We start from the raw sequence: 17478 nt of genomic DNA on the forward strand, positions 1-17478 counted from the left end.
TCAATGAAATACAAAATTTAAATAAAAACATATAACAAGATTCCCAGCATAAACCTCTCACCTTTCTTTACTTATACAAGGCAAAAACCACCTATTACCAAACATGGTTTAGATGTTAATTATGTATTGACAAATATTAATTAATTGCTGACATAAGCCAAGGCTTTAGTTAGATATAGAAAAGGGGGAGGGGGGGTAACCAGCATGGAACGGCAGCTACTACCCCTAACAGAAGGCATTGAGGATTACTACCCTTAACCAATTAGCTTGCATGGTTTTGATGCAACTGCAGCATTGCTCTCCACTTTGACAGCAGATGGGGGATAAGGGGGAATTGGATTCAGACAACAGCCTGCACCAGGGCCTGACTTTCACTCCAGGATACTGATAGATTGACATTAGGGAAAAAGTGCAGGACTGCTTCTGCAGCCAAGTCCAAAAGCAAAGCGCCTTCAAGTAGCAGCATTGTATGAATTATCAGGAAGGCTGCTCATCCTGTGAAAATGTTGCTAGCAGTAATTTTGTTATGCGTTTGAAAGTTGCTTGGTTTTGATTTTTAATATTACTACCCTTAACATAAGGCTTGAGAGTTACCTGTATGAGTAGCAGTTACTACCCTTAACAGACACATAAGGGTAACTTGCATGGAGCAGCAGTTAATATCATAAGAAGCTTGCTGGCCCATTTAGTCTTTTTCTGCCATCATTACTATGTAGGCTAAAAGGGCATACATTTTAGAATATGGTCTAGACATATCATACCCATGTATAAGTAGAATATATAGATGTCCGTATTCAAAAGACATTTAGATGGATAACCTAATAGTTAAATGTTTAAATGGCTTACCCAGCTAAATTCTAGCCGGCTATGGGCAGTCCAAGGGCATAACTGGGAGGAGTTGAGTTAGCCATCTTGGTTAACCAGCTAACTCCGATATTCAGAGCTGGATGACTTGGCTGGCTAAGGGGATTATTTTCTATCCTTTTTCGCGTGCAATAGCAAGCGGCGTCGGGGAGGGGAGGAGTCGTGGCAGTGAGGAGGCGGACGCGGCAGTATCTTCGTGATAAGGTTAAGCCACGTTATCGCCGCCAGTAGCGCGCCCAATAGCACCACCTTTCACGGTGGTGCTATTGAGTGCGAAAGCCGGCAGCAACAAACCGCGGTGATGCGATTGCTGCCGGCTTTTGCAGGCCCGCCCCCCGTTACCGCCAGGATTCACCATTCTCTGCGAGAATGGAAAATCCAGGCCTAAGTCTGGTCGCGTCAAAGAGCTGTCCTAAAGTTAGCCAGCTATAGTTAGCCAACTAACTAATTAAGATAGCCAGCTATATTCAGTAGTGTGGTTGCAGTGTTGAATATGCCTCCAAAAATAGCCAGATAAGTTTATCCACCTAACTGCTATCCCAGCTATAAGTTTCTGCATGGTATCCTAGTGAAGTCCCTCCTGAAGAAGCCAAAACATGGCTATTATGCTTTAATGGCTTTAATGCTTAAAGAGGAACTTTAAGGTTTAAGAATTCTATAACAGATACAGTGATAATATCACCATAAAACTAATAAAGATGTTACTTTGAACTTGACATTTAGAAATCTCTTGATTGTACCGGATCATCAAAAATATTACTTCTGGATTTAAATTATTTCTTCACATTTCTTTGTTTACATTTTCACTTTGGCGTGTGAGGCTTTTCCACTCTTGCTATTTGTACCCTCAAAATCGTCATCCATATAAAAGATTGGGGTGAGCCGAAGTGGATAATACAGCGATTCAAAGATTTTTATTGAGAATTGTACTCAAAAAGCAAGACAATAGGGGAGCAAACATAAAAAAGTCTGTAGATGGGGTGATTTTGCTGTTAACACAGGAACATCAAGTTGCTTGATATGGAAATATCTGCATATGAGATACTCTTGGCTATAAACATGCTAAAGGTTAAAGTAGGAACCTAGTCTTGAAGGGTACACAACACTTTCCTATAAGCAATTCAGAAGCTGACTGGTTTTGACCTTTACAGGAAATGTTGAATTTGTTGCTTAAGGGAGGTAATTTACTGCCTTTTCTGAGGCTGGCCAGAATAACTGTGATATTTAAAGAAGATAGGAACAAGACCATGTATTAGTCTTATTGCCTGATATCTTTATAGATGTAAAACGTTTTGCCAAAATCCTGGCTTACTGGCAAAAGTTGTGCCAGATTTAGTACATGAAGACCAGTCTGAGTTCATTCCAACTAGGTGGACAGCAGATAATAGGTGAGTCCTCAATTTGGTGTGGGCTACTCAAGGGGTAGGAGAAGATCCTGTCACTCTTATTAGCCATAAATGCAAAAAGGTATTGTCCATTGGGATTCTATGTTTAGTGTCTTGAGAAAGCTGTGTCTCGGATATGGAAATTGTATGACTTCCCAGAGGCATGTATTAAAATTAATGGAGAATTCTTGGTGACTTGCAGTCTAGAAAGGGGAACTAGGCAGGGTTGCTTCTCTTGCCACTGCTCTTTGCTTTGGAGATGGAGCCTTTGGTGGAAAAAATTAGAAGGAACCCAGATATTAAAAGAATTAGAGCAGAATAGGACAAATTTAAAATATCTATTTGCATATGATATGATATTCAACCTAGCTAACTCAATAATGTCTTTGCCAGTTTTAATCTGATGGTAGCAGAGTTTAAAGTTAATATGAGTAAGTCCAAAATTTTAAACATCAATATTCCGGATCAAACAATTGAAGATCTTTGGAAAAATATCCCCTTCCAGTGGGCAAAAGACTATTTAAAGTATCTAGGAATAAAAATAATTTGGGATGGACAACCCATGGCTTGAGTTAACCATATGCCATTAATGAATAATATCTTTAGGGATCTGTGGAGATGGACAGACATTAATATATCCTGATTAGCTAGGATAGCGACGGTGAAAATGCACACTTTGCCTTTCCTGTGCTATTTGTTCGAAGTGTTACCCATTGAAATTCCAAAGTTTATGTTGAACAGGGTATTGAAAATATTTTAGACTTAATCTGGAAGCAAAAACGCTAGGATATCCAAAGTAGTACTGTTCTGGCCTAGAGGACTGGGAGGGTTAGGGATGCCTAAAGTGGAAATGTATTACAGAGCAGCTCAACTGTGAGCATTGATGGAATGGCATGCAGTGGTTAAAGTGAAACAATGAGTTAAACTTGAAAAGTACTTTTTGAGACACATCCCTATTAAGTTTTATCTGTGGGATTTAAAGAGGGCATAGACTCCTAAGATGGTTGTTAACCCATTTATGAAGCATATCCTCCAATTTTTGATTTAACAAGAGATACATTATTCTCATGGGGAAAATATTCTCCACTTATGCCTTTTAGGTACAATGGGGACTTCCCAACTGGGGAAGATGTAGAGATCTTCAGAAGATGGGAATGGCTCAGTTTAGGTAAAATGGGCCAGATTGTGGATAAAAATGAGTTGGATTTTACAACCTTGACAGAGAAATATAAATTGGCTCATACTGATTTTTATGCATATCTGCAATTGACACTATGTGGAGTGTAGAATTAGTAAGCAATTTTTCTGTAAGAGAAAAACCACTTTAGGGAAGTTTTGCGATTATTGTACATAACTTAAAGGATTTATATCAGAAATTTGTAAGGTCTTGACTGCTCCCACCAGAAGGAAAATTAAAATATGAAATAGCTTGGGAGCGGGAGTTAGATTATGCGATTGAAGAGGAAGACTGGGAAGAGATTAGGTTGCACTTTGCCAAGACTTTGGCTCAGTTGGCTGAAAATACCTATAAAGTCTTCATACAGACAGCAAGAAATTTATAAATCTGTACTGGATAATTGTTGGAGGGAGTTGGGGAGGTTGGGACAGTTGGCCATATATGGTGATTTTGTAACAAAATTGCTCCTTATTGGAGGAAACTCATTCTGTTGTGTCATTGTCGAGTGGGATCCAAAAAAATCAATGTACCGGTTAATGATGCATCACAGATCACTCAGATTTTAATTTCAGCTCAGTGCAAAGTGGCAGCCCATTGTAGAAAATGTAACTTTGTTCTTCCTGTTCAAACTATGGTTTTTTGTTCCAATTCCCCAGTTCGATGTAAACCGATCTGATATGGTCCCTCAACCATGAAGGTCGGTATAGAAAAGTTTTAAATAAATAAATAAATAAATAAAATATTCTCCTAGCATGATTACCTTATATAAAAGATTTGGTGAGTTTATCAGATGGGAATGCTCATTGCTATAGGCAGGAACACCAATATATCCTTTGTGCACATCTGGACAATGTTTTAAATTTGAGATAAAGACCATAAATTGGATGATGGACACTTGGAGTGGTGGTGGTGGTGGGGGAGGGTAATGGGGCAATTTGTTTTATCTTAATGTTACATAGTTAAATGACCAACAAGTATTACTATGTAAAAGTTAATTTTAAAAATATCACATTTTAAAAAAATAAAGTACCACAGGGATCTGTAATGGGACCAGTTTATTTTTTCTTTTAATTTATTCATGAATGATGTGAAAAAAGGTTAGTGAATGAGGTAATCAAATTTGGAGATGACAAAATTATTCAAAGTACTTAAAATAAGGACATACTGAGGGATTGCAGGCTAACCTTGTGAGATTGGGGAATTGAGCATCTAAATAGGTGAAATTTTATATAGACAAGTACAAAGTGATGTATAAGGGGGAAAATAATCCTAATTATATGTACACAATTCTGGTTCCCATATTAGGAGTTACCACTTATGAAAAGGACTTTGGAGTCACTGTGGACAATATATTGAAATCTTCAGCTCGTGTGGTAGCTGTCAAGAAAGCAAATAGAACTTTGTTAATTATTTAGAATGGAATAGAGAATAAAACTGAAGCTATCATAACACCTTTGTATATATCTCTGGTGTGATCAGATCTTGAGTATTGTGTGTAGTTCTGGTTGTCCCAACTGTAAAATGATATAGCTGTACTAGGAAATGTACAAAGAAGGGAAACAAAAATGATAAAAGGGATGAACAGTTCCCTTATGAAAAAAGGCTTAACAGGTTAAGGCTTTTCAGCTTGAGCAGAGACAATTGAGAGGACTTATGATAGAGGTTTTATAAAATCATGAGTGGCGTAGAAGAAGTTAAGAGAAAATGAGCTAGGGGGAACTCAATTAAACTAACTGGAGCCAGTTTTAAAACAAATTTTAAGAGAATCTTTTTTTTTTTTTTTCAGTCAACATTACAAATTGTGAAATTTGTTGCCGGAGGATGTGGTAAAGAGTAATAACATAGCTGGGTTTTAAATTATAGGTTTGCACAAATTCCTGGACGACAGGTCCTTTTACAGTTATTAACCAGGTGGACATGGGAATCACCATCTCTTATTTCTGAAAGAGCAATATGGAATTTATCTTTCCATCACAGTTAGGTCCAAATTACTTCGCATCAATGGGCCTCAAAGTGGTTCAAGACAGGTATGTTTTAGAATGTCTTCACATTTCTCTGGATGCCTTTATGATATTACCGTGCAACTCCCCTCAGAAGAGGGTAGAAGTGGAAGCTACATTATACAGGCTATTGGACCTGAAAGTGGTGATTCCTATTCCTGAATTGCAGCAAAATACAGTCTGTTATTCCATTTATTTTGTCATACCCAAGAAGGGTCTTTTCAGTCCATACTGGTTCTCAAGGGCATCAATCATCATTTGCAAGTCATGCATTTCAGGATGGAAGTGGTGTGATCTATCATAATGACAGTTCAAGTAGGGGAAGACCTCATGCCTCTGGATCTGATGGAGTGCAAAAGCTTTATTCACAAATATATAACCAATATGCATGAGAGAGACCTGCATACAACTGAGGCAGTGTGTATGCAGGTCTCTCTCATGCATATTCATTAAGGATATCCTGAAAACCCGACTGGTTTGCAACCCTCGAGGACCGGAATTGCCCACCCCTGTTCTAGACATATCTGTCTCTCACATTGCTGGAAAGAACATCGGAGCTGACTTCCTCAACAGGAGAAACTTGGACCCAGGAAAATGGGTGCTGGCAGACGAAGCCTTTCAACTCCTTGTGGCCTGCTGGGGTCTTACTGGACCTAGACCTGTTGGCGACCTTCAACGCATAGGTTCCATGCTTTTTTGCCACAGTCGGGACCCCCAGAGCACTGAGCATCGACTCTTTCATTCAGGAGTGGCCACTTGATGCCCAACTGTATGCATTTCCACACTTGCCTCTGATAGGCAGGGTTGTCCAGAATATTGCAAGTCAATCCAACAACATCCTTTTAGGGGCTCCGGATTGGGCTCTGAGGTCATAATATGCTGATCTGCAGAGACTGCTGGTGAGTAGTCCCCTCAGGCTACCTTCTCAGAAGGATCTGTTGTGGCAGGGGCCCATTCTACATGAGGATCTGGATCAATTTTGTCTTACGGTTTGGCCTTTATGTAAGGGCTTGGTTGTTGAAGTGGGATTATTCGCCTGCTGTGATTACCACCTTACTTCAGGCCAGAAAACTTTCTACTTATCTAGCCTATGTTGGAGTTTGGAGAGTTTTCAAGGCCTGGTGTTTTGAGCGAGGTTCTCAAACTCTCATGGTGGATATTCCTTTATAATTCTTACAGGTTGGCTTGCATAAGGGCTGGGCCCTTAACACCCTGAAAGTTCAAATTGCAGCTTTTCCTTGTTATAGGGGAAAATCAATGGGGAGGGCCTTTGTCATCCCATCTTGACGTGTCCCGTTTCTTGAAGGGAGTTAAGCACCTTCGCCTCCTGCTTCAGCTTCCGGTGCATCTGTGGGACCTTGATTTGATCCTAGAGTTGTTGGCAAGTCCAACCTTTTTGCAACGGCATGCTCTTTCATTGCTATTTCTTTCCTTGAAGACCGGTTTTCTGGTGGCAGTCTGGTATGTTAGGTCTCTGAGCTGCAGGCTTTTTTTTTTTTTTTTTTTTGCTATGAGCCTTTTCTGCATATGACTCTGGGAGCAGTACAGCTTTGGACTCTGACCTCATTTGTTTTTCAAAAGTGGTTTTGGAGTTCCATTTGAATCGGTTCATTACCCTGCCAACCTTGGACAGGGATATAGATGAAAGTGAGTACCATCTTTTGTGTTCCTTGGACGTCGAGTCATTTAACGCGGTACTTGGAAGTGGCCAAATCTGTTCGGAAGTCTAATCGCCTGTCTGTACTGCATGGTGGCGAGAGGGAGCACCAGCGTCGCAGGCGATGATAGCCCGCTGGGTTAAGGAAATCATTATGGCCGCCTATGTGGCTACGGAGATTGCTTTGCTGAAACAGATTAGACCTTATTCCACAAGGGCTCAGGTGGTATTGTGGGCAGAACTTCATTTGTTGTCGCCTGCTGAGATTTGCCAAGTGGCAACGTGGTCATTTTTGCATACCTTTTCCAAGCATTACTGCTTGGATGTTCAGGCTAGGGAGGATGCCATGTTCGTGCAGACGGTTTTGACTGGTCTGTTGGCAGCCTTCTGCCCTTTTTGGGATTAGCTTTAGTACATCCCACTGGTGGGGAATGACCTGCCAGAATGCATAGGAAGGAGAAATGACTACTTACCTGATAATTTTCTTTTCCTATGAGGGCAGTTCAATCCCATACCTGCCCTAGGCTGCTGAGGTTTACAGTTTGGTTAGCCTTTTCAGGGCTACCATTGCAGAGTATGATTCCTACTCTTTGTTGAAGACTGGTAAGTGGCTTTTCTAGCCCCTTAGTTTACTGTATCTTTACTTCTTTTTTTCTGAGCTCAGTGTTCCCGTTGGTTTGGAAGCATGAGTGGTTGATCGCTAATGATAATGTTGAAGTATAATTGGTTTGTCCACAGTTTGGCTTTTTCAGAGAATACTGGCTGTCTAATGTCAGGGCGGGACTTTATATCCATGACGTCAGCTTTTGTTCCATCTCCATCTACTGGCAGAGGTGCATAACCTACTGGTGGCGATTAATATGCCATCTTTAGCGGAAAGGATATTATCAGGTAAGTAGTAATTTTTCCTTATTTCTAGAGAAAGGATTGACCTTGATAAATTAGTAAGAAATGGGGGAAGAGATGTTACAGATAACTGTCGATTTATTTAACTTTTGGAATAAGGAGTTGAATAATGTTATAAATGTGACTGCTCTAATTAAAACTCATGTAGTGCACCATATGAAGCCTGCACTGTGTTTGAAACAATCTGGTCAACCTTTGGAAAGGTGTTGGAGAAAATCACAGGAAGAGCTAGGTAAAGTGTGGTGTTTATCCCATGGTAAAAGAATCAAGGAAGCAACCTTGGTCATTAAAAAGTATATTCTTCAGTTAGTCATCAGTGAAGAATAACTGTAGAGGGCTTTTTTTGTTTTTAGATTAACTAATTGGCTATTTGTATCATTCATCTCACTAAGAATATTCAGTTGGCCCGGACTGTGAAATATTTGCCAAACATTACTGATGAAATCTCTAAAATTTGTGAGGATTTAGGTCATGGGTCAACCATAGTATTATCTAATAGAATTAATCTATGTGATCACTGTTCACTGCAATATTATTTTCAGAAGATGGATGCTGATGAAGTCTAGGAAAATGTAGCTGAAGCGAAGACAGCCACATATACATTAGGCTCCTATCCTTAATGGTTGGTGAAGTATCTGGGTGAAGGACTGCTAGAATGGTTAACGCTTTTCTTTAGGAAGCATCAGTTCCATCTATCCTAAAGTCTGAGCTAATCCACCCCTCTGTGAAGAAACCATTACTGAATCCTGATCAGTGTGAGAATTAAGACCAGTGTCAAATGTACCATTCTTGGCTAAATAAATTAAATGGATAGTTGCTTTGCCATTAAGGTTTTACCGGATAGAGCTCTGAGGGTTTAGATCTGTTATGGTTGGGATTCAGAGCAGCCTAAAGCAGTGAGACAATTCTGATAACCTGAGATGACCTTCAGAAGGGAGAGGAGTCTTGTTGATTTTACTTGATATATCTACAGCTTTTGACACCCTTGATCGCACCATTTTATTGCATAAATTATTTGAGAATAAAGGTTATGTCTGGTTATTGTTTTGTCATTCCTATCTGGAAGGATATTGGGAGATCTGTCACCTAATCCTTGGCCCTTAAAATATGGGGTGCCCCAATATTTCGCCTTTTTCTGAGTTCTGTTTAATATCTGTCTACAACCTCTAGGGCAATTTGTGAAAAAAAAAGTTTGCATTGCATTATCACCTATATGCAGATGATATTCAGATTCCCTTGAGAGAAGAATCAGCTGAATCATTAGGAACTTTAGATCAGTGTTTAAAGGTGATAGAATGGATGCAGGGAAATAGTTAGTTATATCCCAATAAGACTGAGATTTAATGAATACGAAAGGAGAAATTCCAGAGTTGAGTGTTCTTCCTATGATTAATGGGATATCCTGTACTCCATAAGTTCAAATTTGAGATTTATGTTGGTTTGTTCATTAAATATGAATTTTCATATTTTATCAGTTTCTAAGAGAGCCTTCTGCAAGCTTCAATTAGTTTGTCAAGTCCCTTTTTGGAGAAATCTGGTCTTAAAATGGTTATGCAGGGGTATGGTTATCTCATCTGCAATGCGCTATATGTAGGTTACCAAACAAGACTATTCATAAACTTCAAGTGGAGAAAAATTCTGTCTCTTGGATGATCTCTGGAAAGAGGGCAAGAGATATGTCTAGCCTACTGTTTACAGAACTGTATTGGTTTCCTGTAAGACCCTGGGTTCAATTTCAAATTTTAACATTTGTTTTTAGAGCATTAAGGGCATTAGACCTGCATTACTTGAAACAATGACTAGCTTTGTATATTCTGTCTCGAGCAGTGAAATATGTATAGGGCAATCTTCTATATACTCCACTGTTGTCATATATGACATTAGACAGCCCCTCAAATTTGGACTTCACTTCCGAAGGATATCCATTGGGGGACTAATTACTTGTCTGTTAGATCCAAATAAAAACTTGACTTTTTGACTCTTAGAAGCCAAATCATAGCTTGACTCTTTAAATTGTTTGCTCTTATAGTAAGTTATTTGCAGCCTGTCTGTAGTTATCTTTTGAGTTTTTTTAAATTATATTTATAATTTTTTGGCAAACTTTTTTTTATTATGTTTCAGTTTATATCCCATGAATAATTTTTAGCCTGGCTATTGATTAGGAATACTAATTTGTTTTTTTGGGTTTTTTTTTTTTATAAGTGTTTTATGCAACCAATGTTTATATTTGTCTGCCATATTGGGCAGTATTTTCTCAGGAAAGGCAGTTTATAAATAAATCAAATCTCTAATAGTAGTTCAGAGTAGTCATACAACCTACCTGCCTCCCTTTTGTGAAAGTTTTTCTTTTATTCTTTGATCACATGTCCTGGATGCCATCACCAAGGAGATAAGCATTGGTTTGAATCATCTCTAGCAAAGCCCGTACAAACTTCAACTGAAATGATAAGCTCAAATGGAGAAGTGTCCTCTCCACTAGAGATGGAGAAAATAACTGACTCTTCTTAGTTCATACCCATATACACTCCCCACACACCTGCCCAAACCACAGTCCCCATATACCTACGCAGACATACCCACAAAAGAGACACAACATTCAGCCCTACCGAAGATTACTTCCTCTTCATAACTGCCCTACAAATGCACATTCTTCACTGCATAAAAACACCTACACCCCCATATATACAGGCATTCCCTAACCATGCACATACCCCATATACATATTCCCTGACAACCACACCCACTACCTACAGTCACACAGCCATACTACTAAAAAAAATCACAACACCTGCACACACACACATACTCCATACACATACATCTGTCCTTTAGATTCACCCCCACACATCCACCCTCAGATATACACAGCCTTGTACCCTCACACATTGTCACACACATCCCCCACACCCATACCCTCTATTCACCTCACACATCCCACAAACAGTACTTCTATATATTTATATTGAGAAAACATTCCTTCTTCTTTTTCGTGTAATGCCATTGATTAAACTGGTGGTTGGTCCTGTAGCATATAAGAACTCAATGACACACAAATCTGAAGACTGCTTCAATGTGATCATGTGGCCCATGTGTATGACACCATTGATCTGCTGTTAGAGAACAACAGTGGATCAATGGTTTTCTAATGTTATAATTACAGGTAAGTAATTTTAAAAGAATTCTGTATATCTAGAGAGCTAGAGCAAAATGTTTTGCAGTCTTGTCATGTAAGCCTGTATTTTGAAATTTAAATTTAACTGACTGCTTAGATTCCTACATGCATGAAATGGGCCAGCATGTTATATCAATAACAGATATCACACAGTCGAATTAGCTGCCCTTAAAACACAGGTTTGTCTTAAACTATAGGCTTTTCAAGTGTACCCATAGTAAATATGCAGCAGCTGAATTTAGGGATGCAGAAGAGTTTGTAGAGGCTATTAAAGTAATAGCCAATGTAAGCTTCCCTATTTTAAAAAGTGTATTTGTTTTGAAATTTAAGTTACCGGTATGTGGCTTTTTTTTACAATACATATGCTTATTCCTGTTGTGCTTCAGAGAGAGAAACACAAGCTGAATCCAAACAGAAGCCAGCATGTTAATGTGAGGAAGGTGAGAACAAGAAGAGAAGAGTGGGAGAGGAGGAAAATGGGCATAGAGTTCATGAGTGACGCAAAGAAACTGGAACAGGCAGGAAGCATGAAAAAGGACAAAATACCCAAAGGGTTTGTTTTGGTTTTTTGTTCTACTTAAGACCCTGGCATTTTCTTGCCTGCCTTTTGTCCAGTCTTGAATAAATATTAATCCTTTAGCTGATTATTTAGCAGCATGGCAAAGTTGCATGATTATCAAGCACTAATGCAGGAAACATCTTTGCAATCGCATAGTTAAAAGCAGTGGTCACCTTGGACATTTGCTGCCCTGTCTCTCCAAGGTTAGTTATAGTTAGAGCTTATGATTTTAGGATTTAACAGATAAGCCTCAATAAAACACCCCAGTGCAAAAAAGAAATAAATAAAATAGGTGTTTTTTAGACAAAGACTGGAAAAACACCACTTCCCCTTGTACTCTCTCACGCCTTCTTTGCCTGCACTGGATCCTCCACTTTGTTTTTGTGCCTTTTCCATGCTAACGACTCCTCAGCTGCACAAATTATGTATTTGATTCAACTGGAAAAGGTACTCAACAATAGTACCTGTGCCACAAAAATACCGATAAACACCGGTTTTTGGTACTCCCAGAGAACCGCTAATTAGCTGAAAATAGCTAAATTTACAATTTATAAATACCTAAAATCAGAAGCCCTAGTTAAAACTATAGTGTTTGATACACTTTTTCATCTCTAAATTTAATTACCAACTAGTGAATGGCTAAAGAAAAATCCCCTTTCATTGTTTTATAAATGCTTAACTAGAGACTGGTAAATGTCGAATGCTACCACTTTCGATCTTCTTGCTCCCTCTGTTGGACTTTTTATGGCACACTATCACTTTGCATCCTTATGAAATCTCTGCTACATTAATTTATGTGCTTTGCTCAGTTTCTCTCTGGCACTCAGATTGAGCTTTTACAGCCTGAAAAACGATTACTGCTGTGGATAAACATATGCATTATCATTTCTCTATTTACAGGAAGTTGCTGTGTACCTGCTGTTTATGATTTCAGCGTTAAGAATTTGGCAGGTTCTCTGATTAAATATCTTTAATGTGTGTTTCTTCTCAGGAGCACTGCTCTTGAAGTACAAGAACAGTTTAACATGCTTGTCTGTGTTTTACTATTATTTTATTAAAATGTGCATTTTATTTATGGAGAACCCTTTATTTTCTTTCTTTTTATGACATCACAAGCAGATTGTGTGTGTCATGAACGTACATATCAAAGTTAACCAAATGGATCTGTTGAAGTGGCCATTGCCTTTTATCTTGTAATCTTATGCATTTTCTGCTGCTATCAATGCAATAATTGTTAAACTTGGATAATACCTCCCTAAAACAGAAATATGACTTGAAACAGTTCACAACAATAACGGCAGTCAAATATAGCACATGTCAACATTCACAATAAGAGTTAAAACATCCTTTAAAATAAACCTAATAAAAGTCAAAAGTCACCACTGCTTCACCTTAAACAGCAGCTTCCCAAATTAGCTATAAGGCATCCCATCACCACCCAGCTAAGGAAAATCTTCCCAAAACAGCAATGTCTTCAAGCCCTTCCAAAATCTTAAATCTGTCTCAAGCCTTGGTTGGATTGGCAAGTTATTCCAAAGTGCTGGACCAATAAAAAAAATAATAAATTCTCTAGCGCTATGTAAGTGGTCTTTTTGCACTGAAGGCACTAACATTGATTGGTCTTGAGTGCAGTGTTCTACAAGGCATATATGGGATAGTAAATAACTTGGGCCAGTCTATTGAAGTGCCTTAAAAACTATCATCAAACATTTGAAATGTATTCTAGTGGTAATAGGCAGCCATTGTAGTCTCATTAAAGCTGGGGTAAGATGTTTCCTCAGTGCTACTCATTCAGTCAACCCAGCAGTAGCACTTTGTATACTCTGTAATACTTGCAATGAATTCTTAGAAGGTCCCATATATATTGCATTACAGTAGTCAACAGTTAAGACCAATCCTTCGACTACCACCTGAAAATTGGTTGAACATATCACGTACCTTAACTACTTCACTACCCGCAACTTAAACACAAGCCTTTAATCTTTCCTTATTTGAGGCCTAATAGATAATTTAGTATCCAGCAGGATTCTAAGATCCCCAACTTCTGATTTTAAAGAAAAAAAAAAACTGTCCTTCAATCGGGATTGGAGATGTACTTTCCAGTGGAACTTTATAACTAATGCAGAACAATTCGGTCTTAGGGTCAACATCATATTATTTTGAACCATCCGCTCTTTAATTTTTTTCAACCATTGAACTATCCATTGGTGACATTCACTGTATAATTTTCTAGGAGTATAAGCTGAATATCATAATTTTAACCCCCATGGACCAAAGCAGTTGCTCCAAAGGAGATAAGTATATATTAAATAAAAGCTTGGACAAGGCTGATCCTGGAGGAACTCCAGTATACAGATAGCCTACTCTCAGAAATCATTTAATTTAGTTTTTACATAAAAAGTTAGTTATAAAGTTAGATTATAAGCTAAGATTTAAACCAATCAAATTCTACCCCACAGATCCCAACAGCTGCAAGCCTTAACAAGATCTCATGGGAAATTATGTTGAAAGCAGACAAAATGTCTAAAAACATAATTTCCTAGCATGTAGCCAGATGGACTCAGAACGAATGGTATAGTATGCTCGTGCTATCACTTGGAGACGGATCTGACGTCAGCACGGGTATATATACCCCCACAGGAAGCGTAGCAACTCAGTAATTTCCATCTCCAAAGCAGTTTGGAGAGCCTGCACGCTCGCTGAGCGTGTTTCCAATCTACTTTCTATTTTCTACTTTCTTACTAAATTTCTACAGGAACATCGAGCCCCGCACTCCTGCGGTGATACCCTTGGGGTCCCTCCCCCAGTTGAGTTTCCCGGGGTGATTTCCGAGATCCCCCGGAGGTCTAGGCCTCGGTCCGGTGGCCGAATCGCGGCAGGGACCTAGCCCCCGGGCGAGAAGGGCTCGGGCGTGGCGGAAGAGGCGCCTCGGTCCCAGCGTGGACCTAGAGGCAGCGGGTGCATTTCCTCAAAGCGTGGCGGTGAAGGTATTTCCCCTCTCCCCCCACAGCCGGAGACCGCCCGGGTTCCAACCGGGAAGCGTCGAGGATCAGGTAAGGAGTACATCTCTTACTTTTTGGGTCTCCGAGGAATGAGGATCGGCGGCGTTGCCTGCATGTGGCATTCCGTGGAGGTCGCCATTTTGTCTGCCTTGTTCAGGTATTGAGCGCCCATGATAGGCGCCTGTCTATGACTAAACGCATATTGGATATCATTGAGCGTATATTGCTGACCGCATATTAAGGAGCACATATTGTATATCATTGTGCGTATATTGCTGACTGCAGACTAATGAGCGCATATTGGATATCATTGAGTGTATGTTGCTAACCGCATACTAATGAGCGCATATTGGATATCATTGAGCGTATATTGCTGCCGCATTTTCTTGAGCGCCTATTGTATGAAGCGTATATTGCTGCCGCATATTATTGAGCGCCTGTTGTATTACGCATATATTGCTGCCGCATATTATTGAGCGCCTGTTGTATTAAGCGCCTGTTGTATTAAGCGTATATTGCTGCCGCATATTATTGAGCGCCTGTTGTATTGGGCGTATATTGCTGCCGCATATTATTGAGCGCCTATTGTATTGGGCGCATATTGCTGCCGCATATTATTGAGCACATATCATATTAAGCGCATATTCTTCAATGGAACAGAACGCCTCAGCGTCTTCAGTGGTGGCGCCTCCTGATTCTGGCATTAAAGCCCTCTGCCTTTGCTCAGCATGCCAGCTTAGAGCCACGCATAGCAAGGAGCCAGACTCCCTTTGTGCCCAATGTGAGGAGGCAGTGGGAGCCTCGGGCCAGGACCAGTCTCAACCGAGGTTTGCTGACAGTTCCCCAGGGGCCACTCCGGATCTAGCGGGCAGTCTCGAACAACCTGGGATCCCGGGGGACCTGGTACCCCGACGACTAGAGACCGCTTCCATTTCCTGGGTAGATCTCTTTAAGGGGATTCATGCCTTTGTACAGATGCAATCAGCTTCCCGTCCAGGCCCTGCTGCTGCTGCTGCTGTTGCTGCTCCAGCGGATCCTGCCCCTGGACCTTCGCGCCCTTATCGTGGGCAAGCACACCCGCCTCCAGGCAGTCCGGTTCAGGCGGACCCTGATGTTTCAGAGGACGAATCCGAACCCTCCAAGGAGGGGGGAACTTCCCTCGGGGATTGAGCCATATCGAACCATGAGGCGGTTCTTTCCCAAGGAAGATCTCTCCGACCTGGTATCTCAGTGCCTGGCGGAGTTGGATATTACAGGTCCCAGCACTACGGCGCCCTCTACGCAGAACCCTCTGCTGGAAGGTCTTCGTCCTCCAGCCCGCCATTTTCCCTTCTTTCAAGCAGCACAGCAACTGATAGATTTGGAATGGGCTGCACCAGCAGCCTCATTCAAAGGGGGTCGGGCCCTGACGGGCATGTACCCTCTGGAACCGGCAATCAAGGAGATGCTGGCGTGCCCTCAGGTGGACGCCTTGGTCAGCGCTGTGGTCAAGCGCACTACCATTCCAGTTGAAGGGGGGGCGGCCCTCAAGGAGGCTCATGGCCGGCGCTTGGACGCCATTCTGAAACAGACCTTTGAGGTGGCAGCTCTATCTTTACGGATCGCAACCTGCTGCACAGTGGTGACGCGTTCCTGTTTATCACAGGTCAGGAACAATGCTCCGGCAACAGACATGGAGTCAGCTCTTTCGTTCCTCACGGATGCTGCGTCAGACCTAGTCCGTACAACAGCCAAGAGGGTCTCATCCTCCTTAGCCGCCAGGAGGCAGCTCTGGATACGGAATTGGTCAGCTGACGCTCCTTCGAAGACACGCCTCACCAGAATGCCCTTTAGGGGTTCTTTCCTGTTCGGCAGCGACCTTGACAAACTGGCCAGCACATGGGGCACCTCTCCAGTACCTCGACTGCTGGAAGATCAGTTCAGAAGGAACCAGCGCGCCTTTCCAAGGCCCTCCAGAGGTAGAAGCTCCCAGCGCTTCACTCCCTATAGGAGTCGCTACCAGGCGCCTCGTCCTCAGGCCAGGAACCAGTCCTTTCAGTCCAAGCAGCGCAAGAGGGGAGCCGGCTCGGGTTCAGGTCCCGGCCGCGCCTCACAATGAGAATCAGCCGATCGATCCGGGGGACGGAGCCATAGGGGGCAGGTTAACCCTCTTCTATCCCAGATGGGTCAAGATTACGTCGGACCAATGGGTCCTCGCCATCATCCGAGAGGGGTATTATCTGGACTTTCATCATCTCCCTCCGGACAAGTTTGTGGAATCCTCGTGTCCCATACACAAGAAGGCAGCATTGGAAGCTACCCTGGCGAGGCTCCTGTCCTTGAAAGCCATCATCCCAGTACCTGCCTGGGAAGTGAATTCTGGACACTATTCCATTTATTTCATGGTACCCAAGAAAGAGGGCACTTTCCGGCCCGTATTGGACCTCAAGTCAGTCAATCGATACTTAAGGGTCCCGAGGTTTCGCATGGAAACTCTGCGCTCAGTCAAGACAGCAGTACAGCCAGGAGAATTCCTCATGGCCTTAGACTTGTCAGAAGCCTACCTGCATATCCCGATCCATCTGGATCATCAGCGCTACCTACGCTTCAAGGTTCTGGGACGCCACTTCCAATTCCGGGCTCTGCCCTTTCGGTTAGCCACGGCGCCGCGGACCTTCACCAAGGTGGTCGTAGTCGTAGCAGCGGCGCTCAGACGGGAAGGAATCCTTGTCCATCCCTACCTAGACGATTGGCTGATCAGGGCGAAATCACGAGAG

General features: G+C 41.5%; 1 protein-coding gene across 3 annotated transcripts in view; it reads left to right on the forward strand.

Annotated features, from left to right (window-relative positions):
- WASF3 (WASP family member 3) overlaps nt 1–17478 on the forward strand; it is a 191282-nt gene that overhangs the window by 150703 nt on the left and 23101 nt on the right. The window contains exon 7 of one of the 3 annotated variants that reach the window (XM_029602575.1): nt 11548–11714. The exons of the other annotated variants lie outside the window; for them this stretch is intronic. Coding sequence (XP_029458435.1) covers nt 11548–11714 — 167 coding nt within the window. The remainder of the gene's footprint in view (nt 1–11547; nt 11715–17478) is intronic. 3 annotated transcript variants of the gene reach the window in all.

This window comes from Rhinatrema bivittatum, chromosome 5 (genome assembly GCF_901001135.1).
Source record: "Rhinatrema bivittatum chromosome 5, aRhiBiv1.1, whole genome shotgun sequence".
In the NCBI taxonomy this organism is placed as follows: domain Eukaryota; kingdom Metazoa; phylum Chordata; class Amphibia; order Gymnophiona; family Rhinatrematidae; genus Rhinatrema; species Rhinatrema bivittatum.